The 24,021-nt window shown below is 47.9% G+C and overlaps 7 protein-coding genes across 7 annotated transcripts; 2 read left to right on the top strand and 5 right to left on the bottom strand.

Moving 5' to 3' along the window:
• Nucleotides 1–261: 261 nt before the first annotated feature.
• Nucleotides 262–1,448, bottom strand: LOC100273220 (uncharacterized). The gene is made up of 2 exons (NM_001147662.1): nucleotides 736–1,448; nucleotides 262–629 (listed from the first exon to the last, which is right to left on the bottom strand). The coding sequence occupies exon 1, from the start codon at nucleotides 1,408–1,410 to the stop codon at nucleotides 757–759; it is 654 nt and encodes a 217-aa protein (NP_001141134.1). The 5' UTR covers nucleotides 1,411–1,448; the 3' UTR covers nucleotides 262–629; nucleotides 736–756.
• A 258-nt stretch (nucleotides 1,449–1,706) lies between these two features.
• LOC100382298 (uncharacterized) lies at nucleotides 1,707–4,423 on the top strand. The gene has a single exon (XM_020539588.2). The coding sequence runs from the start codon at nucleotides 2,333–2,335 to the stop codon at nucleotides 4,076–4,078; it is 1,746 nt and encodes a 581-aa protein (XP_020395177.1). The 5' UTR covers nucleotides 1,707–2,332; the 3' UTR covers nucleotides 4,079–4,423.
• Nucleotides 4,424–7,597: 3,174 nt separating this feature from the next.
• Nucleotides 7,598–10,273, bottom strand: LOC103630470 (dehydration-responsive element-binding protein 2D). The gene is made up of 2 exons (XM_008651520.3): nucleotides 9,935–10,273; nucleotides 7,598–8,501 (listed from the first exon to the last, which is right to left on the bottom strand). Exons 1-2 carry the CDS (start codon nucleotides 10,000–10,002, stop codon nucleotides 7,952–7,954), a joined length of 618 nt encoding a protein of 205 aa, XP_008649742.1. The 5' UTR covers nucleotides 10,003–10,273; the 3' UTR covers nucleotides 7,598–7,951.
• Nucleotides 10,274–10,629: 356 nt separating this feature from the next.
• Nucleotides 10,630–11,174, bottom strand: LOC115066725 (uncharacterized). The gene is made up of 2 exons (NM_001371007.1): nucleotides 11,069–11,174; nucleotides 10,630–10,938 (listed from the first exon to the last, which is right to left on the bottom strand). Exons 1-2 carry the CDS (start codon nucleotides 11,130–11,132, stop codon nucleotides 10,712–10,714), a joined length of 291 nt encoding a protein of 96 aa, NP_001357936.1. The 5' UTR covers nucleotides 11,133–11,174; the 3' UTR covers nucleotides 10,630–10,711.
• A 4,208-nt stretch (nucleotides 11,175–15,382) lies between these two features.
• Nucleotides 15,383–16,332, bottom strand: LOC103631564 (uncharacterized protein At5g39865; the record flags this gene model as incomplete). Its single annotated transcript, XM_008652446.2, has 1 exon — nucleotides 15,383–16,332. A coding segment is annotated over one exon (732 nt), but the record flags the coding sequence as incomplete, so codon positions are not given.
• A 943-nt stretch (nucleotides 16,333–17,275) lies between these two features.
• Nucleotides 17,276–19,035, top strand: LOC100502152 (uncharacterized). Its single transcript, NM_001196630.1, has one exon. It carries the CDS (start codon nucleotides 17,424–17,426, stop codon nucleotides 18,717–18,719), a length of 1,296 nt encoding a protein of 431 aa, NP_001183559.1. The 5' UTR covers nucleotides 17,276–17,423; the 3' UTR covers nucleotides 18,720–19,035.
• Nucleotides 19,036–20,258: 1,223 nt separating this feature from the next.
• On the bottom strand, nucleotides 20,259–21,652 carry LOC109940223 (mitogen-activated protein kinase sty1-like). Its single transcript, XM_020539587.3, has one exon. It carries the CDS (start codon nucleotides 21,155–21,157, stop codon nucleotides 20,729–20,731), a length of 429 nt encoding a protein of 142 aa, XP_020395176.1. The 5' UTR covers nucleotides 21,158–21,652; the 3' UTR covers nucleotides 20,259–20,728.
• Nucleotides 21,653–24,021: the final 2,369 nt, after the last annotated feature.

The raw sequence follows: 24,021 nt of genomic DNA, 5'->3' as shown, positions 1-24,021 counted from the left end.
TATATATATATATATATATATTGTTTTTTATGCTCTGTTCCTCGAATTAAACGAGCCGGCTCGAACTCGTAAATGAGCGAGCTAATTTTGTAGCTCGTTAATTTAACATGCTGAACCGAGCCAGCTCATTAGATTAACGACCAGCTCTAACTTGGACGAAAACCGATTGAGATCTGTTAGAACTGATTGTCCATTCTTGCTTAAAATCTTATTTCAGACAACATCAGCAGTTAACAAGGCAAAGTTGAAGCAATAGTAGATGATCAAACAATTTATCATACTCCAGTATGATTTTAAAGAGAAGACATACACCATCTAACAACATGTATGAGGTAAAATCAATGCATCATCGCAAGCCACCCCTCAGAACTCATGGTCAGAAATTATCATGAGTTTCCACAAACATATACCAAGTATAGCAAAAAGAAATACTAATCGAACATTGAACGAATGAAGCATATTAACGTATCATCAATGCTTGCGAATGAAGATACAATCCATATTGAAAGTCTGACACCACAAACTCGTATACTTGGCACTAAACTCAACCATATGTTAAAATCTCGATGAATTTGCTGATCTTCGCAGAAGCCGGTGCATCAATCGAAACCAGCACTAAGCCAGTAGATCTGTAGGCACATGAAGAGGAACAGGGCAAGCAATAAGCTACAGCTACAAGACTAGATCCACAAAATTTCCAGCTTAATACGAACTAGTCGAGCCCAAGGACCCTACCAGATCTTGCCGTCCGCCGCCTCAAACCCCAGATCCGGGTGCGCCAAGGAATGAAAGCAGCCCTTGGGCCGCGCTGTTGCCGGGGGCCGCGTTGGGCTCGTCGAGGAAGAGGTCCTCGGGCACGCGGAACGCGCCGTGCGCCGCGACGAGGGCCCCGCCGACGAGCAGCCCGGAGATGATGAGCGACGCGACGGAGGTGAAGAACAGCAGGACGAAGGACGCGCCGACGAGCCCCAGCAGCGTCTCGCGGTCGGAGAAGGCTCGGCCGAAGAGGGCGACAGGCTGGTCGGACGCGCGGAAGAGGTAGAGGAAGCACCAGGCGGCGAGGAGGCCCAGGAGGATGAGGAGCGAGAAAGGGTGCGCCAGCAGCGAGGCCCCCAGCGCGAAGGCGACCACGGCGGCGTAGTTGACGCGGAAGTAGGCGAGGTTGCGGCGCAGACGGGAGGTGGCGTCGGAGAGAGAGTCCGGCTTCGAGAACGCCGAACGGTCGAGGAGCTCTCCCCACGGCCGGCGATCGGACAGCGAGCGCCGCGCCGTGTCGGAGAGCCGGCTCAGTAAGAGCCGGAATGCCGGCGTAGCGATCGGCGCGTCGGAGCCTCCGGCGGCGGCCGGGGACGATCCGGGGGCGGGGTTTGTCACCGGGAGGAGGGGCGGCGGAGTGGGTGCAGAGGCCATGGCGAAGGCAGAAGGACGCGCGTGCTACGGGGACGGGGAGATGGGGAATTTGTTGTGCGTGGGGGGTGGGGATCCTTGCTGGCTCGCTGCTGTTTGCTGGTGCCTGGTGGCTGCCTGGCTGTTGCGGTGTTGTTTTTGCGGTTTTGAATTCTGTTTCCGTGGTTGCAGGGTTGGGCTGTCCGCTGTCACATTGAACTTTCATGATTGCTTCCCGCCTTTTCTGTCCGAAACCCACCTGTTAGAGAAGCAGCCCAGTCCTGTGTGCCATTGCCGTGCCGACGATGTCACCGCAAGACGGACACGGCAACCATTGCCTTTCGCACCCCCCGAGGCCACGCCGTTTCAGCGTGACATCAGGCTCATTCGACGCCCGCCGCAACACGCGACGCCGCGCGGCCGACCCTGCACTGCAGTTCCCGCTACTCGTGCCGGACCAGTGACCCCTGATCAGTGCTGGTCCACGCGGGGTCGCTCTCGGCTAGACGCCACCGCGTCCTCGTTCCCCTCCCGACTTCCCGAGTGGCCGAGTCCCGTCCCGAGCGAAAAGTCCTCCGGCCTCGCCGTCTCGTCTCCTCCCCTAGTAGTCAAGTCTCAACCACCTCCCCAAGCCGCGTGGAGCCCTCATCCAGATCGGAGCCAGCGCGCCGTGTGATGCCGTTCCGGCCGTGGGAGTAGCTGTCTTGCCCCCGGCCCAGGAGCCATGGCGGAGGATGGCGAGGAGAAGCTGCTCGCGACGGTGCAGCGCATCGTGCAGACGCTGGGGAGCAGCGACACCATGACAGAGGACATCCTCAAGGTGTTCTCCAACTACGACGGCCGCCTCTCGCTCGACAAGCTCTACGCCGCGCGCGCCGCCGCCGCGGCCGCTGCGTCCGGTGGTGGCGGATGAGGAGGGGGAGGAGGAATTGTAGCAGAGCGCTCGATGCCGACGTCGCCGGCCGCGGCGGCGGCGGTGCCGGCCACGGGGCCGAGGCCACCGGTCACGTCGATGGAGCGGACCGTGCGCGCGCTGGACCGCCAGATCTCGCAGTTCGTGGCCATGGACCGGCTGATTTGGGCGGACTCCGCCGACGCGGACGCGTTCCTGGAGGCGGTCGACGATCTCATCGGCACCGTGCAGGAGCTGGACGCCGCGGGGACCAACCGCGCCCTGCTCGACCGCGCCGACGAGTTGCTCAGCCGGTGCATGGCGCGGCTGGAGGACGAGTTCAGGGCGCTCATAGAGCGCCCCGACGACGCCGCCCCCGCGGTGCCGGGCGGGTTCGGGTCGGACGGGAGCGACGACGACGACGATGACTTCGGGGCCGGGGACGGCTACGGCGACGAGCCGATCCCCATCGCCAAGCCGGTGACGGACTATGACGTCGTGATCGATGCTCTCTCGCCGGGGTCCATCGCCAACGTCCACCAGATTGCCAGGAGGATGGTGGACGCCGGCTTTGGCCGCGAGTGCGCTGAGGCCTACGCCGCGGCGCGGCGCGGCTTTGTCGACGAAAGCGTTGCGCGCCTCGGCGTCCGCTCCCGCACCGCCGAGGAGGTTCACGCCTCACCCTGGGAGGTGCTTGAGTTCGACATCGCCCGCTGGATCCCGGCCTTCAACATGATGTTTCGCATCCTGATCCCCAGTGAGCGCCGCCTATGTGACCGCGTTTTCGACGGCCTCGCCCCCTTCGGCGATCTCGCCTTCATCGCCGCCGTGCGTACCCAGGCTCTGCAGCTCATATCGTTCGGTGACGCTATCTCTTCCTCAAGCCGCTCGCCGGAGCGCCTCTTCCGCGTCGTTGACATGTACGAGGCTGTGCGTGACATTCTCCCTGACCTTGATCCTGTGTTCTCTGACCCATACTCTGCTGCACTCCATGCGGAGGTCTCCGCCATGTGCAACACACTGGGGTCCTCTATCAAAGGTATATTTATGGAGTTGGAAAATCTCATCCGCCGTGACCCTGCCCGAGTTGCTGCCCAAGGTGGTGCCATACATCCTATCACTCGGTATGTTATGAACTATCTCCGTGCTGCGTGTGGGTCGCGGCAGACATTGGAAGAGGTGATGGAAGGTGACTTTGGTGTTAATAGAGCTGCGCCTGTGGCTGTTGACCCTGACCGCCCCACATCATCCCTTGCCGTGCACATCGCATGGATCATGGATGTTCTTCAAAAGAATTTGGATACAAAGTCTAGGATATACCGTGATCCATCTCTTGCTTGTATCTTCTTGATGAATAATGGCAAGTACATCATACAGAAGGTGAATGACAGTGAGTTGGGTGTTTTTCTCGGTAATGAGTGGATCAAGCAGATGACAACTAAAGTTCGCCGGTGGAGCATGGATTATCAGCGGACAACATGGGGCAAGGTTACAACTGTGCTGCAGACTGGTAGTCCAGGCATTGGTGGACTCCCAGCAAAGGCAATGCTGCAGAAAATGCGAATGTTTAATACGTACTTTGAGGAGATCTACGCAGCGCAGTCAGAATGGGTGATAGCAGATGACCAGCTAAGGGTGGACATTAGGGCAGCAGTGGAGGAGACAGTGATGCCAGTTTACGCCTCTTTAATTGCCAAGTTGAAGTCTTCTCCTGAAACTGGGCGGGATTTGTACATCAAATACACTCCAGAGGATGTTGTAGCCCATATCCAGCACTTGTTTGAAGGACCAGCAAAGTGATAAAGGATATGTAGCCTTGTAGCCTGCTATACTGCAGCTTCTGCTCTTCTGAACTTGTGAAGATGCTGTCATGGATTCTCCTATTCGTGGTTAATTTCTTGTACTCACGTAAGGTGATGCTGTTGTCTCAAATTACAACTGTGCATTGCTGTTTTTGTCATCCATGAGGAAGTTATGCAGTTCGGCAAATGTTGTATATGTGTGTAGGTGTATCTGTATCAATGAGTAGCATGATTATTTTGTAACAGTATTAGGATTCCATCTCTGTTTCAAGCACTACTTTAATCTAACCCCCATTATGTTATGTGTGGAGATCAATATTTATTTTAAGTAGTTTGTGCTCAAGTTTTTGAAATTCTAAGTTTTTCATAAGATAACTTTGTAGATGATCTAACTCTTATGACAGCTAGAGTATTTGCAGCTCAAAATGGACATCAAACTTTGAAACCGCGTCGCAGGCCACAACATTTTCATCCATTAGCTATATGGAAGAAGTGATGTATTGCTGTATCACCAGGTTCGGCTGGAGAAAGGTTGTTACCCATTGTATCTTTTGAAAACCCATCACTGCTAGCTATATGCAATAAAAGTTAAAGCTTCACAGTGAATAGATTATGCATTAGTGTCCAGTCATGTTAACTGCGGTCATGATAGGTTGATTTTTAGGCAAGCATCTGGTGCTGTTATAAATCACAAATATCCTGCACAATTGACTGCTATTTGGCATTGCTCTTTCCTTCATTCTGGAAGAGCAGGAGAAAACATGCCATTTCATTTTGTATGTTTAATAATCTGCAACTTTTACCACAGTACTGAAATTATGAGTAACCTACCAATTAATGAATGAATATATGTGTAGTTCAGTTATTACATTTCAGTGTTTGTCTTCGAATGGCTTAGAATTAGACCAAGAAGGTTAGGTCATAGAAATACAGCTAAACTTTCATGCTGCCTGATGAAGTTAGCTTGGTGTTACCTCCCTATAGGATCACATTTTCTTGTTTAAATGAAGCTCTTCTGTTCAATCTATGTGCTTCCTCGGTTGTGTTGAAAAGAAACAACCTAGTTTTGTCTAGCATCAATAGTGGTTAGTTGATATTTGAATCACTAGAGCACTGCAAACTCTGGAAATTGAGTAATGTTCCCCTGATACAGAAGTTGACAATATTCTAGATCTCCCAACTTTTTAGTACTTACCTCTGACCATGGTTTTTAGGCGTAGCTAGAGATGGCCAAACGGGCCGCCCGGCCCGGGCCCGGTGAAGCCCGGTCCATTTTAGGCACGGTTATAAAACCGGACCGAGCCGTCTAAGCACGCGGGCTTGATTTCCTGTCCGAGCCCGGCCCGCAGCGGGCCTAAACAGGCCGGCCCGGCCCGTTTAGCACGAAAAACGGGTCGAAAGCGGGCCGGTAAGCACGTTTTAGTGTAAAAAACGGGCTTAACGGGTTTAGAGGTAAACGGGCCGTGTCGGGCTAGCCCACCGTGCCTAGTTTCCTGTCCGAGCCTGGCCCACTTATTCGTGTCGGGTCGTGCCGGACTCGGACCGGGCTCAAACAGTGGGCTTCGTGCCAGACTCGCGGACCTCGTGCTTATTGGCCATCAATAGGCGTAGCCCCAGCCCCCAGTCCATGGTACTTTCTTGTTGATATGCAATCGAATGGTGTATATATAATGATTAGGGACGAAATGTTTTGAAGCAGTACATGGGTTTTGATCTCTTTAGAAAGATCAAACATGGCTCCACCAGAAACAGGCTTTTAAGGTGTATACATGTTTTTTTATCGTTTTTTTAATCTTTATCGCACATGGTTCCACCGTTCTCATTTGGGGTGATGAGAAGGATACAGACAAATAGTAGGTCATCTTGTATCTTATCCTAATGTATTTCAATCGAATTCAGGATCAGATATGAATAATTAGAAATATGACAAATATTGATACATGGACCAAATATTTATTTGGATGGATAAATGATAGATACAGATACTATTTCGCCGAATACTAGGTAGGTACTTGTCAAATAATGCATGAATTGTTTATTGTTCACTAGGATTTAGTTTGCATGTAAGACAGTTATACGACGAGTATTGTATAGACCATAGATCAACATAACAATATAGCAATAAGTTAGGATAATATAATAGTCTAACACAATAGTTTGAATGTAATGACAAGATTCGAATAACACAATAATCTAATACAACATACAATAGTTTTCAAATAACATAAGATAGTTTAATACAACACAAGATAGCCTAACACATGTGACATATTCTGTTAATAAGTTATGGAGTATTGAAGTTACACATGAGTATGATTTGTTACTTGCATATAAATTTGATATTATTTCAATAATTTTGATATGAAAATGTGTTCAAACAAATATGCGATGTGCTACAAAGTTTTAGATCTCTTCGTGCTATATGACTTTTATATAAACTTTATCTTCATCTGAGTTCATATGTAAACATTATTGTTTTATAAAAATATTACACAAGAAAAAGAAAAGCGAGTGCTCGAAACATGAGTACTTGTATTTGATCTATTGGTAGTTCTTGATCTGAATACAAAGTTGTACTATCTTGGTACTATTCATACCCGTCCTGAATATAAAAGTATTCGAATCTGTATCAAAAATAGATATTTATACTACTTGTATCGGATTTTTTTTGCGATAATTGTAAATTTAAAATTGGATGGGGGAACAAATTGAAGGTAGGATTCGAGCGTTGCGTGCCATGTTGTTTAAGTATATAGATTTGAAACACGCTTTGGAGCAACTGTAATTTTTTTTGAGCCAATGCTAAAAGCATCTCCAGCAATGTGACTCAAAAGTAATGTCCCAAAAGTTAAATACTACATTATTCAAAGTGTTTATTCAAAGTGTTTAGAGTAATAAAAACAAATTGTGATCCAACAGAATCATGCATTTTTAGAAGTGAATTATATTATTAGGAAAAATATTAAGAATGAAGTAGAAAACAAAGATAGGGAGGTGTAGTATATTTAGGTCACTTCATGAAGTGTCCTATATTTTTTAATAAAAAATGTAAAATATGACACTGTTGGAGTTGTTTTTTATGAGTTGATCTCTATATGTTAATATAGAACAATGACCTAAGGCACTGTTGTAGATGCTCTAACGCGGTAATGCCATTAAAAAGGCTCATAGGTATGTCTTCTATTTCGAACTTAAATTCTTCTAATTTGTTATGTATACAATTTTTGTTATGTATCTAGATATATATATTATTTTTAGATATGTGATAAAACAATATATCTAAAAAAACTCAGAGTAGCTAGCATTTTGAAACTCCATTTCTAATTATAAGTCCTGTTTTAGCTATATAATTTATATTACACATCTAGATATGTACTTCCTCCGTTATTATGACCACTACTCATTACTACTGAGTTAGTATCATATATAAATGAGAATGTATAAACTAATCACTGGGTGCAAACCGGGTGATGAAATGGTTAAACTAACATATCTACGAAATCACAGCGACTGACAATTTCAAAGGAATGGAGTACCGATTACCCAATTAGCATTTGACGACTCGGTGCATCAGTAAATTCCATAGTAACCAGGAACAAAAGGTCACTATGGATCTCTAAGCCTAATCCTATACAGCATTCCACCTGCAGATCCTTATAGTCCACAGCTTCCAGCTAACCGAACAAAATATTATGACCACTACTCATTACTACTAGTACTAGTATGTAAAGCTTAGCTAAACGATCTGAATTCTGAAGGGACTACCAGCAAAGCTAACTTCCATTCCTAATCATGCCAGAACCATCAGAACAACAACGCTACTGAAGTCAGCCAAGTTGCCATCTCACCCTGCCTCGCTCAGATACCCATTTCAGTCACCCAGTGCCCACAGCGGCGAGTGAACGGCGTCGCCATCGAACCCCTCATGCTGGCAATCCTCTCTCTTGATGCCATGACAAAAGGGCACCATGTCGAACACCGCATCGAAATCGATGTACATGGCGATGTCATGAGGGTCGTCGTCCTCCTGCCGCTGACTTACGGCTTCTGCGCCACCGCCGCCAAGCGCAGCAGCAGCAACCATCGGCTTTGCCTCATGCTCGAGGGATGCGTCGGCAGTGGTGGCGGCAGAGCAGGGGAAGTTGAGGTGCGCGTGGGCGCCGTGGATGGACACGGCCGCCCGGTCGTAGGCGACGGCCGCGTCGACGGGATTGTCGAAGGTGCCCAGCCAGTGGCGCTTGCCGCGGTTGGGCTCGCGGATCTCGGCCACCCACTTGCCCCACCGGCGCTGCCGGACACCGCGGTAGTTGTGGCGCGTGTTGTCTGGGCCACCCATCCCTCGCTGCGCCGGCCGAGACCTTTCGGCGAACGGCTTGGCAGTGGCACTCCTGCTGGCCAGGGCTTGCTGCCTTCCTGCTGCGCTGCACGACAATACACATCTCAGAACGACAGTGCAAACCAAGAAGATTTAACGATGTCACCTTTTATCTCGAACAAGTAAAAGATTTAATGTTTGAGTTAAGGATGGCACTGTTACATGATGATTATTTGGATAAATGGAACATTAACAGCAGGAATGTACTGTATTATATCAAGGTTCAACTGAACCCTGCCGCGTATTCTTACTTGTTGCTTCAAGAAACTGAAGGATTCTTACAATGCGAAGTCATATGGCCTAGGTGAGGCATAATTTACCAACCGCTCTGTTTTCGTGTTTAACCATCAGGGGTCAGTAGGATTGCAAAAGAAAGCAGAGTTCTTAATCTTGAGTTGAGTCCGAAGCTTCCATGTTAACTAACCAAAAATATATCTCAACAGAACGTAACTTCTAGTAACACTGATGCAACAGAATCATGAAAAAAAAATGTTGATCACAGAATATATTCTGCAAGCGACACAGATGCTACTACCCGGTGAAGAATTGATCAAAGTTCGGGGGGGGGGGGGGGGGGGGGGGGGGTTGCTACATCGTTCCTAACTTCGTTTTAGATATTGGTAGAAGAGCACTGAGTCTGTTTGAACCCTACAGTCTAAAATTTAGACTCTAAATTTTAGAGCACTTCAATTCTGGAGGCTGGTTTAAAGTGCTGTCTAAATTTATCCAACCTCAAAAAAGACCACAAAAGTGAGCTAAAATGGTCTAAGTTTTTTTTCCATTTACCTTTAATCAACCAAACTTTAAATGAAACTTTAGAACATAGGATCCAACGATGTTGCTTCCCTCTCTTGATTTTTAGAAATTTGACAATGACAGATACAATGTCGAAGGCTCCCACACTAGTGAGGTCCGACGAAGGCAAGTCTTCTCCCCGGAGAGTCTGTTTTAAACCGGTAAACAGCTATCACGTGTACCAAGCCTGTCCTTCATATAAATTTAACTAACAATGGGTTAAAATAAATCAGGACTCTAACATTCACTGCCAGAACACAGAAGAATATGGATCGCCAGCCAAAAGATGTCCCGTTCCTCAGTAAAAATTGCTTCAGAGAAATATATGTCTTTCGCTCTTTCTCCAGATATGCACCACAGCAAACATGGCCCAGATTAGACTAGGCTAAGGTCCTTCCACTTCCATCATCAGAGAGGAATACCGAATACCCAGAGCGAAAACAGAACGGCACAATGCGCACAACAAGCAGCGACAGCCTTTTGATCAGGTCAGAAAGGCCACCCTCGGATGGACAATTGGACAGCAAAACGCAGGAGCAGCCGATCGACGCCAAATCGAAGCGCAACAGGCAGGAGTCCAGCGGCAGGCCGATCGGCAACGGCAAGCAGCAGCAGCAGCAGCGAAAAAGAGATCGTGAACCATAGACGCGCAACGCAACAACGGCCGGGAACCGTTCTCCTTACCTCGCCGTTGGAGCCGCCGCCGTCGCCGCCGCCCGCCCCATTTCCTGCCTGTTCAGTCCCACTCCCATGGCTCCTCCTTCCAGCGGGAGGACCGTGGAATCGTCGACCGACCGACCACTTCGCTTCCCTCCCCGCGCCCGGCCCCTTGTGCTTATTATGCTCTCACTGAAATCCTGGTTTGTCAGTGGCTTGCGTTAGAAGACGGAAATCCTGGTTTGTCAGTGGCTTACGCTGGAAGACGGAAATCTGGGTGGACCAAGGGTCAGCAGGTGGCAATGCAAAGTAGGGGCACGCCTAGGATGCGCTAGTAATCAATGGGGAGGGCGGCGGCCAGTTGCCTACTTGGTGCCCAAGGCAACGAAGCCATAGGGGATTAGGGGGGTGTTTCCGTCTTTGGTTGCTGAAACGTTAGCCATCAAATGGTTGGATATCACTATAGTATTAAATATAATCTAATTACATAAACACAGAATAAACGATTATAAAAACTTATTAGACCTAATTACTTCATGATTAGTTACCGTAAACATTTGCTACTCGGATTGTGGGGTTGCTCTTTGTCAAAAACCGCTTGTATTTCTAATCCAAAACAGTTCTAACATCCCCCACCCATCCACCGTCATCATCACGTGCTTCAATGTGCGGCTGTAACTTGTAAAAGGCAAAAAAAGAAAACAAATAATTGATTTTATTCTGACATATTGGTTATCGCGATTACAATCGATTGATTCACAAGGTTGCTGCAACCGTTTTCCCCCTCGCTCACAAGTCACATCACTATCCGAGTTCCGAATGGCTGCTCGGTCCGGGCGCTGCGCACTGCGGGCGCAGACACTCGCAGAGGGGCAGCAGGTAGGGGAACCCGTGCTTGCAGCGCCCGTCGACGAAGCGGTCCTCCGCGCACGCCGCCCTGCACTTGGCCGTCCTGAAGCAGAAGCGGTAGCGGTCGCGGTCCAGGACCCAGCAGTCGTCGGCTCCGAGCGCGCACGGCACCTGCAGGCGGCCTGCGACGTGCACCAACAATGCGTGAGCCTGCAGTAGCTTGACCAGGAGGAGGAAGTCGCACGAACAGATATACATCCTCGTGTTCCTGTTGCGTCCAAGGGTACAACGATGCTTAGCTTATATGCTTACATGAGTGCACGAGTAGTAGCCATACGACGAGACTGGAAGCCATCGCCTTCCTCGGCACTTCCATTGCCGTCTCTCTCCTTGCTGTCCTAGCTGCTGCAGGAGCACGACGCACACGACGATCGACTGCTCGAGAGTACTCACTCCGTCCTAAAATACTCAGTACGTGACGTTTCAGGTTCTGTGCGAGTCAAACTTTATTACTCAGCTTGATCACAGCAACTTTAAGAGACTACTATATAACATTTCTAATTATTAACAACAAAGATCTTGATATAGAAAAAAATACTCTCCAATAGTTTTTTTCTAAGTGGTTATTCAAATAATAAAAGCATACTCTGTTTTGTCATAAAATAGAATACAACATTTTCACTCTGGCCTCTATATATTTTGTCAGAAAATAATTGTTATGTTTCTCGCTTTTCGAGAAACCAAATATTGTTTCCTTTGACTACATATATTAAAAACAACGCGTATTTATAGTACGTAACTAGTATCATTGGATACATTATTTAATATTCATCTATAATAATTTATTTTTGAAGATAATATCTTTTATAAAATTAGTCGAATTTAACAAAAAATTAATGAACACATATTTTGTTATATCACTTTTTTTAGTATAGATGGAGTGCTAGCACATCCATATTGTAGGCCCCATGCCATGCGTATCTACGCGCTAAATTTATTGCTGAACACGGAGTACTTAAAAATCGATGCAACGTATATCCAAACTACGCGGGAACCGTATCCACTGCATTTACCTTACCTTGATGTATGGGTTGCATTGGACACCGTGGGCCGCACCATTGAGAACACGATGCTGGCGAGAAATAGAGCATTCCTCATGTGGGTCGTGGGCTCTCATAGACTACCACATCTTATATCTTACCTGAATCGTCCGTTTGATACTAGAACTAGAGACAATCCTCTGTATGCTATCAGAAATTATACTAATCCCTAGTGTGTCAATGGGCTACATGTCATACACACAAAAAATACCCCATATATGCCATTCAATGACACACAAAGGATGAGTATAAAACCGATGACATATAGGGGATTTTTCCTTGATACCACTAGATTGACAAAACTGCTTCCGATGCAAAATATAAGCACATTTACCTTCGTTATATATATAAGTTTGATGTTTAACAAGTTTATACAACTAGCAATTAAATTCACTAGAGGTCTATAAGCTTATTTTAGTATTTTAAGTATGTCCATCAACTTCAAAAAGTTATTTTTCGAACCCATAAATCTTTTAAGTGTCCGTCCCAAGTTCCATTATTAACTAAATAGACGTTAGTACCTTAGTTGGGAACCGTCTGCGATACCGGATTATTAAATGGTACCACGCAATCGGGATTAAAGGCCTTAGTACTTAGTCCTGGTTGCATGTCTTTCTAATGATTTGAGTGTATTTTTTAATACAAACAACTAATTCATCATATAAATTTAAAGGAGCATAAATTTTTTACCACTATGTAACTTTCGGGCAATGTTGGCCACAAGACATAGGTGTGTAGAAGATGATGGCGGTGATGGTGGATAAGAAAATCCCATAGCAAGAACAACCATCTTGTCTTGTTCTTTATCAATCACTATTGCATGACGATGAGCCGCTTGCAGAGTCAATATATGTGACCCAATCATCAACAATGTATGCATTTCCACCTTTATTCTTTTTATGGAATTGCCTTCTCTTGATATCCTTTCTCTTGAATGCCTTGTGGTTCTTATTTTATTCTTCACATCCACCGTCTTTCTTACCATTGATTTGGTTTTTCTTGGCCTTGCCTACTATGTGATCCTATATGTCGGCGATGAATTTTTTTATTTCCTTCTGTTGCCTTTTGGTTTGCCATATTTATAATGTATGTGATAGAACTATGGACATCCATTTATGACGACGGCGATTTAAGTTGATGACCAGTTCTTGTGAGGTACAGACATGGATGCATTTCTCGAGCGGGAAAGGGTGAGGAGCCGCTAAATTTGTCGTTCTCTCGCTCACGTCCGGGTCACATTTCCTGCTTCGGTTTCTGTGCTAGTTCGGTTCCAATTCCGAAAGTACAAAAGGCATTTTTTTTTGTCAAAGCGAAATTTCGGAGAAGTAAAAAAACAAAAAATTGAACCCTGGGTACGAAGCACCATATTCGCTCCTTCCTGCCGATGCATCGGTTCATTCATTTGTTTGGTACAGTATGCAACATGTCATTTTTAAATGCACATGTGCTCCTAGAAGAAGATGAGATGACGAAAGATAGTATTATGATTTACGAGGCCACTACGAAGTTGTAGGTTTCAATCTTTACAGTATGCTACTTCATTTGTTGGTAAACCTGTACCTGAATCGAAGACCTGTGTTGTTGTTTTACATTAGAATCTGGTTGTGGTAATAATCTGAATATCATAGGGATTACATGTGAAAGAAGATGAAGTGTTCCAAAAGATCCATGATCTAAAAAGTGATGGCTATCATGACGATTCGTTCGATTTTATGTTCATGTTGATTTTGGACAGTTTTTACCAAAAAAACAATTCTTGTAGAAGCGGGCTAAAAAGCTGAGGCATTTGTGAGTCTACAACAGTTTTTGGTGGACAGAATCTAAAAAAAGACCAACCAAATAGGGGCCTTTATCCACCCAAACTCGTATTAACCAAACAGGGCTTTTATCCACCCAAACTCATATTAGTCCTCCGATTCCCGCCAGGAAATTCACTTTGTTTGAACCGTGATCAAAGCCACGGCTGGAGCACGGCGGTCGATGTATGGGGACCGGGTCACGAAGCGACGAGATCACGAGGAAAAGGTAAATTGAAAAAGCGGAGGCCTGGACAGTCGCCACTGCCATCGCCAGTGATCGCTCTCGCCTCCATGAATCATCTTCCACTGCCGGCCCACCGGGTTGCGCGGGCCGCATGGCGAACCCGATGTCACGGCACGGCACAAGACCAGACCACCATGTGCGCGCAGCTAAATTTTTTAAAAATGTAACGGAGTCTTGATTTCTTTTAAAAGATAGTTTAGCAGAACCCAGTCCCAATCGCACCAGGCACCACCAGTGCAGGCAGCATTGGAGGCGATCTCCGTGCTACCCGGTCGACGGCGGGACGCGTTCATCTGCCGCTTCGCTCTGACTTGGCGGGAATGAGCATCACATGATTGGCCAGCACTCCACCAGCAGGCAGCAGTTGGAACAAGTTTTGCAGATCGCACAAGCGGATTCTGTGACGTGACGGATACACCTGTCCGCAATCGCTTCCGCGGAACACAGCGTAGCAAGGAGGAGCAATCAATCGTAAATGCAGCAGACACCCCCCGGATGATGACGGCTCCTCGCGACGCCGCGTATCGTGCAGGGCGCTTTGCAGGTTGCAACGACCAACCAACCGCTGTATTATTATGGACGCGAAAACAATCCGTCGACCAGCAGTAACCACACACGCAATGGAATGGAATTATGGAAAGAAGCGGAGGCACCAGGGAGTTCACGTCTTGTACTAATTCATACCTTAGGGCCTTCCCATCGGAAGTTTCTCATTCATCATAGTTCCATTCTCATCTAATTTCATTTTCATTAAATTAGATGACATGTAAACGTATTTGATGACATGACTCGATATTTATGATGTGAGAGATTGAGAGTTTCAAGGACGAAAATAAAGTTTTATAGACAAAAACTGATGTGTTATTTTTGAAACACTGCAATGAAGCTTCCACTGACAATAACCTTCTAATAATAAACGTACGTGTAGATGCATACAACAACCAGAACTTTTAGTGTCTATTCGGTTGGCTCGGATTAAGACCTGAAACTATTTCTGCTCATCAATTTTAATACTAAGGCCTTGTTCGTTTCTGCCGGATTGGTGGGTCGAAACAATTTCTGACCGGATTGCTTCTCTAATTTATATAAACTTTGATTAGCTGGAACGATTCCGGGTGCAATCCGACGGAAACGAATAAGGCCTAATAAAACTAACATTCCACGTGAAACAGTTCCAAAGGATCCGTTCCCAACAAAACGAACAAGAACCGGAACCGTGATCTGACTCCTATAGTCCTACTAGTACTGGAACTGCAAGGACTGTTCTAGTTATACTGCTATACTCTAATCCAAGGTCGGAGGAAAATAACTCCAGATGACACTAATCACTAGTAAGTTTTACTGAATCGGTACAAGAACACCGATCACTATTCGTCCACAAATGTTTGTCGGTATTCATAAAGTTTGACTAGATTTATAAATTATATTAGCAACAATTATATCTTAAAATGTTTTACTACAAATAGATTAAAGATTTATCTAATGATATTCAATATGTAATATAAATATAAATACTTTTTATATAAATACAGTCAAAGTTAAAAATGTTTGACTCTTCCAAACATGACCAACATTTGTGTACTGAGTGACAGCTTTCTCCTCCTCATCAAGCTCCATAGCAGTCTGTGTACAGAGTACAGCTAGTAGAGTTTGAATAATAATTAAACAGAAAACCAGTACCAGGTGGATCGTGGATCTAGATCAGGCGACGGGAACGGGTACGCAGCAGGCGGGGCACCGGACGAGCCCGTTCTCGTTGCACTCGGCACAGGCGCGGAACCCGCCGCCGCCCTTGAGGCTGTACCGCTTGTGGCTGCCGTCGCAGGCGCCGCAAAGCAGGTAGCGCTCGCCGCCGCAGCGGGCGCAGCTGCCGGAGAACGCGGGCCCGGGAGCGGGGGCGACGATGCGGCGGAGCTCCCCGGACTCGTGGAGGCGCCGGACCTCGTCGGCGCCGCCGAGGTGGCGGCCGCCGACGAAGACCTGGGGCAGCGCCACGCGGGGGAGGAGCGCGGCGAGCTCGGGCAGGTGGCCGGGGTCCATGGAGAGGTCGCGCTCGTCGACGGCCGCGCGGAGCCCGCGCAGGATGGCGCGCACCGCGCGGCAGTCCTCGTAGGTGCCGCGGACGACGCGGAGGGACGTGAAGTACAGCACCACCCGCCCGCCGCCCGGCACCGGCTCCTTGTCCTTGCCAACGGGCGCCGCCGGAGGCCGGGACGGGGGCTGGTGGAGCGTGCGGAGGGCCCGGAGCGCGGAGGCGGCGACGCGGATGCGGTGCAAGACGCGCGGCGACGGGGAGGCGGAGGGCGGGGCTGTGGCGGCGGAGTCCGGCGCCAGCAGCGACCGGAGGTCCTTGAGAGACGGGTTGGGGATGGAGAGGCGCGAGGACGCGCCGGCGCCTGCGGCGGGGACGAGGGCTGTGGAGGTGGAGGCGTGTCATGACCCAAGTGTGGCCCAGAAGAAGCCCAGCCTACCTGCCCATTTGCCAAGGCCGAAGCCCACTCTATCCAACCCAATTGCTGAAGCCAAAGACCACGAGGACAAAGAGGAGCTGAGGCATCGATGCAGAGGACAGGAAATTATTCAGAAAGAAGAAAGACCGAGGAACACAGGAAGCTCGTCTTCCTCCTCTGGCTGTGAGATCCTATCCCCCTCTCGATTTCCCCTGCAATTACTCACGCTCCCGGATTGATCTCGCCGGTGTAGCCACGGGTATTACAGTGGTATCAGAGCCAGTTATCCTCGGCGTGGGTGTTGCAGCGGTGCTGTTGCAGCGGCGGCGGTGCTCTCCACCTCGTCTTCGCTGGTGTTCCTGGGCACGGGTTGCTCGAGCGCCGTTCCGACGCGCGGTGCCCTGATCCAGCCCCGACCCGCCCTGCCCCATCTGCTCCCTTCTTCCCGTGCTCCAGCAAGCCCAACCCTAGTCGGCGGCGCTGCGGGCCCCACTCGCCGGCGACGCATCTCTCCGGCCTCGATTCGGCCGGCGGTGCATCTTCTCCGGCCTCCCCGCACACGGATCCGACGCGGGCGCGCGCGGATCGGCCCTCCTCGCGGCGATTGGAGGCGCATGCGGCGGTTCCAGAGGTCCGGTTCGGCTCGGGCGCCGTTTCGTTCCGCGGCAACGACTCCCCGGTGCTGCAGTGACTCCTGTCGGCGCTTCCTCCGGTGGCGGGTTCGCGAGTACGACAGGCAGTGAGCGACGGCGGCGCTCGACTCCTGCAGGCACGCAGCGCAGATTCCCATCAGAGACGTCGATCCGCAGCATGGGTCGAGTTGAGCTCGACTTCCAGTCGACATGCACATCGAGGGCGCGGTCAGATCACCATGGTCGTGGCTGCTACATCAGCGGTGTAGAGTGTGAGGCTTGTCTGAGGTGGTCTGAAGGCTTATTGGATCTGCTAGCTCGTGGTGAAGAGTCCATAGTTGATAAGGAAACCAAGCGAGTTGCCGATCCAGACATCCATGATGAGTTACCTCATGTTAATAGCACTCAGTTTGCTTTAGAGCTTCACGTGAATGCTGCTTCTATGGTGCCTCTTGAAAATGAGATGGTAGAGAACAAAGATGCAGAGAAATTTCGTGAGAAAATGCCTTTCGATAACATCGTATGGGATGAGGAACTAGCATCAGATGGCAACACACATGATGGCTTATTGCAGCAGCTAGCTGAGGTGGAGGACCAGACCCAGTACAAGAAGGTCTGCACAGTGTTGTCTGAGAGCGAGGCACAGGTGTATGATGAAATACTTGGCAAGGTTGTATGGGACGAGGAAATGTCATCCGAGCTTGACATGGACAATGACTTATTGGGACTGCTGGTTTCTGGCGGGGAGTACCCAGTTGATGAGCAGGTTGTGGATGACTCCTCGGATTTCAAAGAGTTTGGATTGGTCGATGCAGACCATGTTTTTGTGGAAGGGCTCGATGAAGATAGCAAAGCAGTTTGCAAGGCAAGCATGAGTGATGAGCTAACTCTTGAGATAAACACTCCTTTTCTCTTTGGGGTTGCTATAGATCACGTGAATGAGATGCCTGTCAACATCAATTTGCAAGATGGCCTATCACAGGAGCGAGCAAGTGGTAGAGAGTATGTGTATGATGATAAGATGGACCCTATTGTTGAGCCTGACTTTGATCTCAGTTTTGCTGTCAGTATTCAAGAGGAGTGGGATATTCAATCACTTGTGAGGGTGCCAGAACAAGATCTTATTCTGAAAATTTGTGAGCAGTACCATGGAGGACAACCCATTGTTTTGACCTGTCAATATATGATTCAAACTGATCACCATTTTGGTGGTACAAGAAAAGGAGACAATGAGCAGAGAGGAGTATGCTTTGCAAGGACTCATGTTGCATGGGGACAAGCTGTGTTGCAACCATGGGCAAGAAATGCTTTCAGTCCTGGACAAGTTGAGCAGCTACATCAAATTGATTCTGCTGCACATAAGGTCGCTCTGGAGCTGGGTATCAATTTACCATCTGATCCATCAGTTCGGATGCAATGGGATCCGGGCATCAGTACGGCCACAGCTTGGGGACAAGCTGTGTTTCGAGGGGCCGGTAAATGTCATGACCCAAGTGTGGCCCAGAAGAAGCCCAGCCTACCTGCCCATTTGCCAAGGCCGAAGCCCACTCTATCCAACCCAATTGCTGAAGCCAAAGACCACGAGGACAAAGAGGAGCTGAGGCATCGATGCAGAGGACAGGAAATTATTCAGAAAGAAGAAAGACCGAGGAACACAGGAAGCTCGTCTTCCTCCTCTGGCTGTGAGATCCTATCCCCCTCTCGATTTCCCCTGCAATTACTCACGCTCCCGGATTGATCTCGCCGGTGTAGCCACGGGTATTACAAGGCGGCGGCGGTGTCAGAGCTGTGCGCCTTCACCCAGGACGCCCACATGAGGATTGACGCGGCGCGGTTGTGCGGGCTCAGGCGGGAGGCGCGTCGCGGACGGGAACGGCACTGCTACTACTACTTTGCTTCGCTCGCCTTCAGCTTTGTGTCTTCTCGCGCGGCGAGGACTGGGGAGTGGGTTTTATGAGATGGGAGTATGGGACGAGCTTTCGTCCAACCAAGCCCCAGCGGGCCAGCCCACTGAAACAGTTGTTATCCATTGGACTCATTTATTCGCGGTCGCTTCCCCAGTCCCCACCGCCGCTTCGCTGCGGCCTCCCCAGTCCCCGGCAGCCGGCGCTCCACACTCCGTCGTCCGTCCTCGCCGCTTCATCTCTTCTGACCGGAGGCTCCAACAAGGTGGTGGGTCCTCCCAATCAAGGGCCCGAACAAGTACAGACATACGCGTCAACCGGTGGCTATGCCTATACGTACGTACTCAAGAAAATTCAGAGAACGGTAGCGGGACAAGTTGAAAGCGGACGCAGTGGAACATGCAAAGCGGGTGAAGAAATTTGGTCAGAGAGGCGAAGTTCCCAGGCAAAACCGGCTAGGCCTGGCTAGGCCGAGGTGGAAGGCCAGCCGTGTTGTGCGGGCCATGCAGTAAGCCGGCCTAGCTAGGTTGGGGTCTCAGCTTGCCAGGTTGGGCAGGCCAGTCTAGCCGACGCTGAAAGCCAGCCCGAATACTGGCTCTGGCCCAGTTGATAGATACGTCTTGCAGCCCTCGCCCGTGGGCCGTGGCACGCAGGCCCATCGAGCGCGCTCGGAGCCTTGGAGTCCCCTCAACAAAATGGAAACGGGCCGGGCTAGCAAAAACCGAAGAAAGCGTTTGGCGGGAGTCGAGCACAGGTTTGTTTATATATATATACTAGGTATATATCCGTGCGTTGCAACGGATGGCACTTGTGCACGTATAGATCATTATTTAGTGTTGCTATCAAGAATCAACTTAACAATCATAACAAATGTCGAAGTCTGCCATTTCGAACAATCAAAATTTAGTTCAATGACACTATTAATCGAAATAAGAAAATCCTAAGTTGATAATACAAGATCAAAATAAAGAAAATCAGATTCCTATTAATTGTTCAGTACACCTCCTTGTTAACATCATTGAAGTACGGGTGCTCCAGGGCCTTCTTCGCCGAGACCCGCTTCCCTGGCTCATACGCAAGCATTTTCTGCACCAACCGCAGCAAATTAAGTCAGAACGCAATCCTCACAATCTCTAACCTCTTCTTCCCTCATATTCTGCAATGTTTGGTAAACTTGCACAAGGTGTAACTTTTCACTGACCTCAAGTAAATCATAGCCATCGGAGTCAAGACCAGGGACAAGAGTGGACAGCTTAGTGGGCTTCCACTGGGGGTACACGTGCCAGTTCGGCAGCTTGCCTACTCCTGGCCACATCTCCTCATTTGGGGTGCCCAGCAACCTTTCACCCAAAGAACAAGATGGAGCATTAGACACCCACCAAGAATTCAGAATGCAAACAACGAACTAAAGCACTGGAGGCATTACTTGAAGATGTGGAGGAGCCGCTGTAACTCGGAGTCGCCAGGGAAAAGCGGCTGATTAGTAACCAACTCAGCTGCCATTTACAACCAAATTAGAAATCGTATATGTCGGTTTGAATTCTGAAGCAGTTTGCTTTGACAAGAATATGTGCTCATCGAAATGGTACCAAATATGCAGCCCGCGGACCAAATGTCAACCAGCGTGGATTAGTGTGTGGCGCCAAGAAGAACCTCGGGCGCCCTGTACCACAGCGTCAGAATCTGCACAAACAATTCAGACTCCACTATTTAATCAGACGCAAGATGCACGGCTGATGATGAAGACCAGTGGCAGTGGGAAGCAGACCTCGTGCGTGTACTTCTTTACAGGGACGATGATGGCACGGCTGAGTCCGAGGTCAGTGATCTTGAGCGCCATGGTCTAGCGGTCCATGAGCAGGTTGTGCGGTTTCAGATCACGGTGGAGCACCCCGCTGCTGTGAACAAAACCCACGCCCTTGCACAGCTGGTACATCAGGATCTGCAGACGCACCAAGTCCATCAATTGAGTCATGTAGACACGGGTAACACATCCACACAAACACCTTGTCGTGCACAGGGTTTGGTTGTGCCATTGGAGAGGAATAGAGGATACAGAAAGAGAAAATTCAACCTCGCTGAGGATCTTGAAGGTGGCCACCGCATCGAACTTCTTCCCGTCCTGCCACTCATCCTCGTCCTCTAGGTTGTTGTTGTCGTCATCCTTGTGGGTTTGGCATGATGGGGAGGATAGGTCGTTCACGCTCTTCGACCTGCATAGATCGTTGACCAGCATAGCCACCTGATAGAGGTTGGAGATCTCCACGACCATGATGTCACCCTTCTTGAGCAAAGGCTGCTTCCATGGCTCTCGTCGATTTCCATGGCCAAGCAGACGAACCAAGTAACATCAGACCTTAGCAACACACAAAAAAAGGATGATCATATCACTGTACTTCTACCAACATGGGTGTAGCGATCTGTTTAAGGTACCAAGGCACCGCCGCTGATTTAAATAGAAAAAAATATGTAACACAATGGAGTATTTCTCAGATAGCAGCATAGGACAATTAGGAACAAGCATTAATGCCTTAGACAAAAATCAAATGCATGCAATTTTTATCACCGAATATATCATTGACTTAGTAGGTAGCCATACTAATTACCAAACCTATTTTCCAAATCCATAGCACGAGTAGCATACATATCGCAAACATCAGGAATTATGAGACATGAGAAAAGGGGGATTGGTTTCATATACCTCAAACAACAATAACAGTTCGTGGTGTAGATAAAATCTTCTTTCCTCCGAAGCCTGGCATGCACGCTGTAACTGGTTAACTGTTGTTTCTATCTTCTACCACAAGGAAAGTATACAAATCCAACATTAGTGTAAAAATCAGTAGCGGTGATTATTGATATGCAGAATATAGAAACAGTCATATGTCTGGGTTCGATCCAATCGCGTTGAAGTATCTAATTTATAAAGAGCGGTAAACATGTTAGAACTATTCCATGGGTTATAATTTAATATAGGTTATTGAAAACAAACCTTAGATCATGACAGCCATGTCTGGTTGCTCCTTTGATTTTGAAAAATCTAGGATGATATCCACTGTCATTTTCTTTGCCTTGCCATATGGGTTGATAGGATTCTACGATGGTTTAGAAAAATTATTAGAATCATGATATCATCTATAAAATTAAGGAAAGTAAAAGCTCATGCATTTAGAGGATAACCTGGGCATTCCATGGATACTCACCAAAATTATACGATCACGATACTCATTAATCTTGATATGAGATTACACATAGTAGAGAACCTGAGATAAAATACCTCTATTTTTAGTTGGTACAAGACAACTCAGTAGAAAGAAGCACAAGGCTACAAAATAAGATAAAGTTAGTTGAATGAGATCATTATTTAGGTCACTAACTGATTGTGTACTACAGTAAAAGCTTATATCAACCTCTCAAAGATAAAAGAGTTTCATGATTTTGGCTGTAGTTGTAGCCTAATAAACAAATAGCAAGCATCAGAGTGATGATTAGGTGTGTGAATGATGAAATTGGTTGCATTTAAATTTAGGTCACCAAGAGCATTGAACACTGAAAATTTTACTCTTGCCACAGGAAAAGAAATATCAGAACATATAAATCATCGGTATCAGGCTTGGCAGCCCTCAGTTGCATTCCCAGCATCTCCCTACCTAGGAACTCCACCGAGTTGGCTGCCTCCTTGAAACCATTTTGTTGGCCTTGAGGAGCTCCCATCACCACCATGACTTTGTCGAGCATCTGATCATTCTAGAATTTGACCAAAAATAAGAGAGACCAATTCTAAAATAAAAATGAACTAACTTACTATCCGAACCTGGTGCCATTATCTTTTTCTAGGACTCAAAAGCATATGATTAAGTTTATTACTGTGAATTCAGATTTAAAATGTAGCATCCACATTACCAGGTTGTAACAAGAAACACTGCAACATGATTTCCTAACCGAACCTGGTATGCAGTGGTCATATTTCGAGTCACTGTCTGACCTCTGCTCTTGGGGAAGTTCTGTATGCATGTAACAAGTGCGGTTGTGTTGAAGAATGTCTCACCGTTGGTCCCAACATAGATAAGAACACACATCTGAATAAACAACAGTAAAACATTACATATTAGCTGCAAAAATAAATGAGTTTCAGAATATTTGGTATGTGTATAAAAGATCTCCACATAAGTTGGTATGCAGATAGCAACATGATTTGTCGGCCAATTGTAATTTGAGAAGCCCATGTTGCTATATATCGAAAACATGAGCACGTGCAATGGAAAAGTGGATAGATTTACAGATCTAAGATGCTGGTAAAATAAGAACAAAAGATGCAACTACAACAAAATGACTGTGTTGCATCATTCCCATTTGCCAACTGACACAAAGGTAGGTTGAGGAAGTATGGCTAGACTATTTTGACAGCCAAGCAGGATAAGGAAGGAAAGAGGGAGAGTTTCTGCTACAACAGAAACATAGAAACAGCCTACTTCTGAATTCAAAAAAGAAAAACTCAACCGCACAATTTTAATAGCTAACTATTATCTTTAAAAGTTTCAAACAGGGCTTAAGAATGAAAAAAAATATTATCATATAATCCATGATTGTGTATATATAAAAGTGAACGGATAATTTCTGAAGAAGTGATTCTGTCAATCAAGCTGATAACAGCTTTTTACTCATCCGTAGAGGCAGAGCGAAAGGGCTGGTGGCCGCACACGAGCGTCAGCACCGCCGAGATCGCGGCCTTGTGCCGCGCGTCAGAGCGAGTCACGCAGACGTGTAGCGGGCGGTGGTGCGCCTGCGGGCATCGCAGGTCTCTCATCGTCTCGTTCACCTACCGCGAGCACCGACGGGGCGGGGAATCGCATGGTCGGTGTTCCACCCATCGCCCGGGGCGAACGGCTGGACGGGTGGGTCGGTGTTCCGGTGGCCGACCACCTGGCGGGTCGCGCGATCGCAAGGGGCAGGCGCCTCTGTCTCGGCTCGGCCCAGTCACCATCTCTCCCCATCCCCTTTGCCACCCTCAGTCTTCTCCCTCCTCAGGGCAGGCAGGGGCGCCGGTCACCAAGCAGAAGAAGGGAAGCGAGAGCACGAAGCCTGATTTGGTTTGCTTTTTGTTGCCCAGACTCGGAGGGAGTTGGTGCCTCTGTG

This window comes from Zea mays, chromosome 6 (genome assembly GCF_902167145.1).
Source record: "Zea mays cultivar B73 chromosome 6, Zm-B73-REFERENCE-NAM-5.0, whole genome shotgun sequence".
In the NCBI taxonomy this organism is placed as follows: domain Eukaryota; kingdom Viridiplantae; phylum Streptophyta; class Magnoliopsida; order Poales; family Poaceae; genus Zea; species Zea mays.
The sequence above is the reverse complement of the archived record's forward strand: the minus strand, read 5'-3'. Positions and strand labels throughout refer to the sequence as shown.

Bases quoted from the DNA above. Each gene is read 5' to 3' on its own strand.
- LOC115066725 (NM_001371007.1), bottom strand. From the start codon at position 11,132: ATGGAAGTGCCGAGGAAGGCGATGGCTTCCAGTCTCGTCGTATGGCTA. The intron at 10,939-11,068 runs GTAAGCATATAA...TGCACGTCGCAG, and splicing joins GCTACTACTCGTGCACTCAT to GCCGCCTGCAGGTGCCGTGC.
- LOC100382298 (XM_020539588.2), top strand. From the start codon at position 2,333: ATGCCGACGTCGCCGGCCGCGGCGGCGGCGGTGCCGGCCACGGGGCCG.
- LOC100273220 (NM_001147662.1), bottom strand. From the start codon at position 1,410: ATGGCCTCTGCACCCACTCCGCCGCCCCTCCTCCCGGTGACAAACCCC.
- LOC103630470 (XM_008651520.3), bottom strand. From the start codon at position 10,002: ATGGGAGTGGGACTGAACAGGCAGGAAATGGGGCGGGCGGCGGCGACG. The intron at 8,502-9,934 runs GTAAGGAGAACG...ATTGTCGTGCAG, and splicing joins GCGGCGGCTCCAACGGCGAG to CGCAGCAGGAAGGCAGCAAG.
- LOC109940223 (XM_020539587.3), bottom strand. From the start codon at position 21,157: ATGGTCGTGGAGATCTCCAACCTCTATCAGGTGGCTATGCTGGTCAAC.
- LOC100502152 (NM_001196630.1), top strand. From the start codon at position 17,424: ATGGTGCCTCTTGAAAATGAGATGGTAGAGAACAAAGATGCAGAGAAA.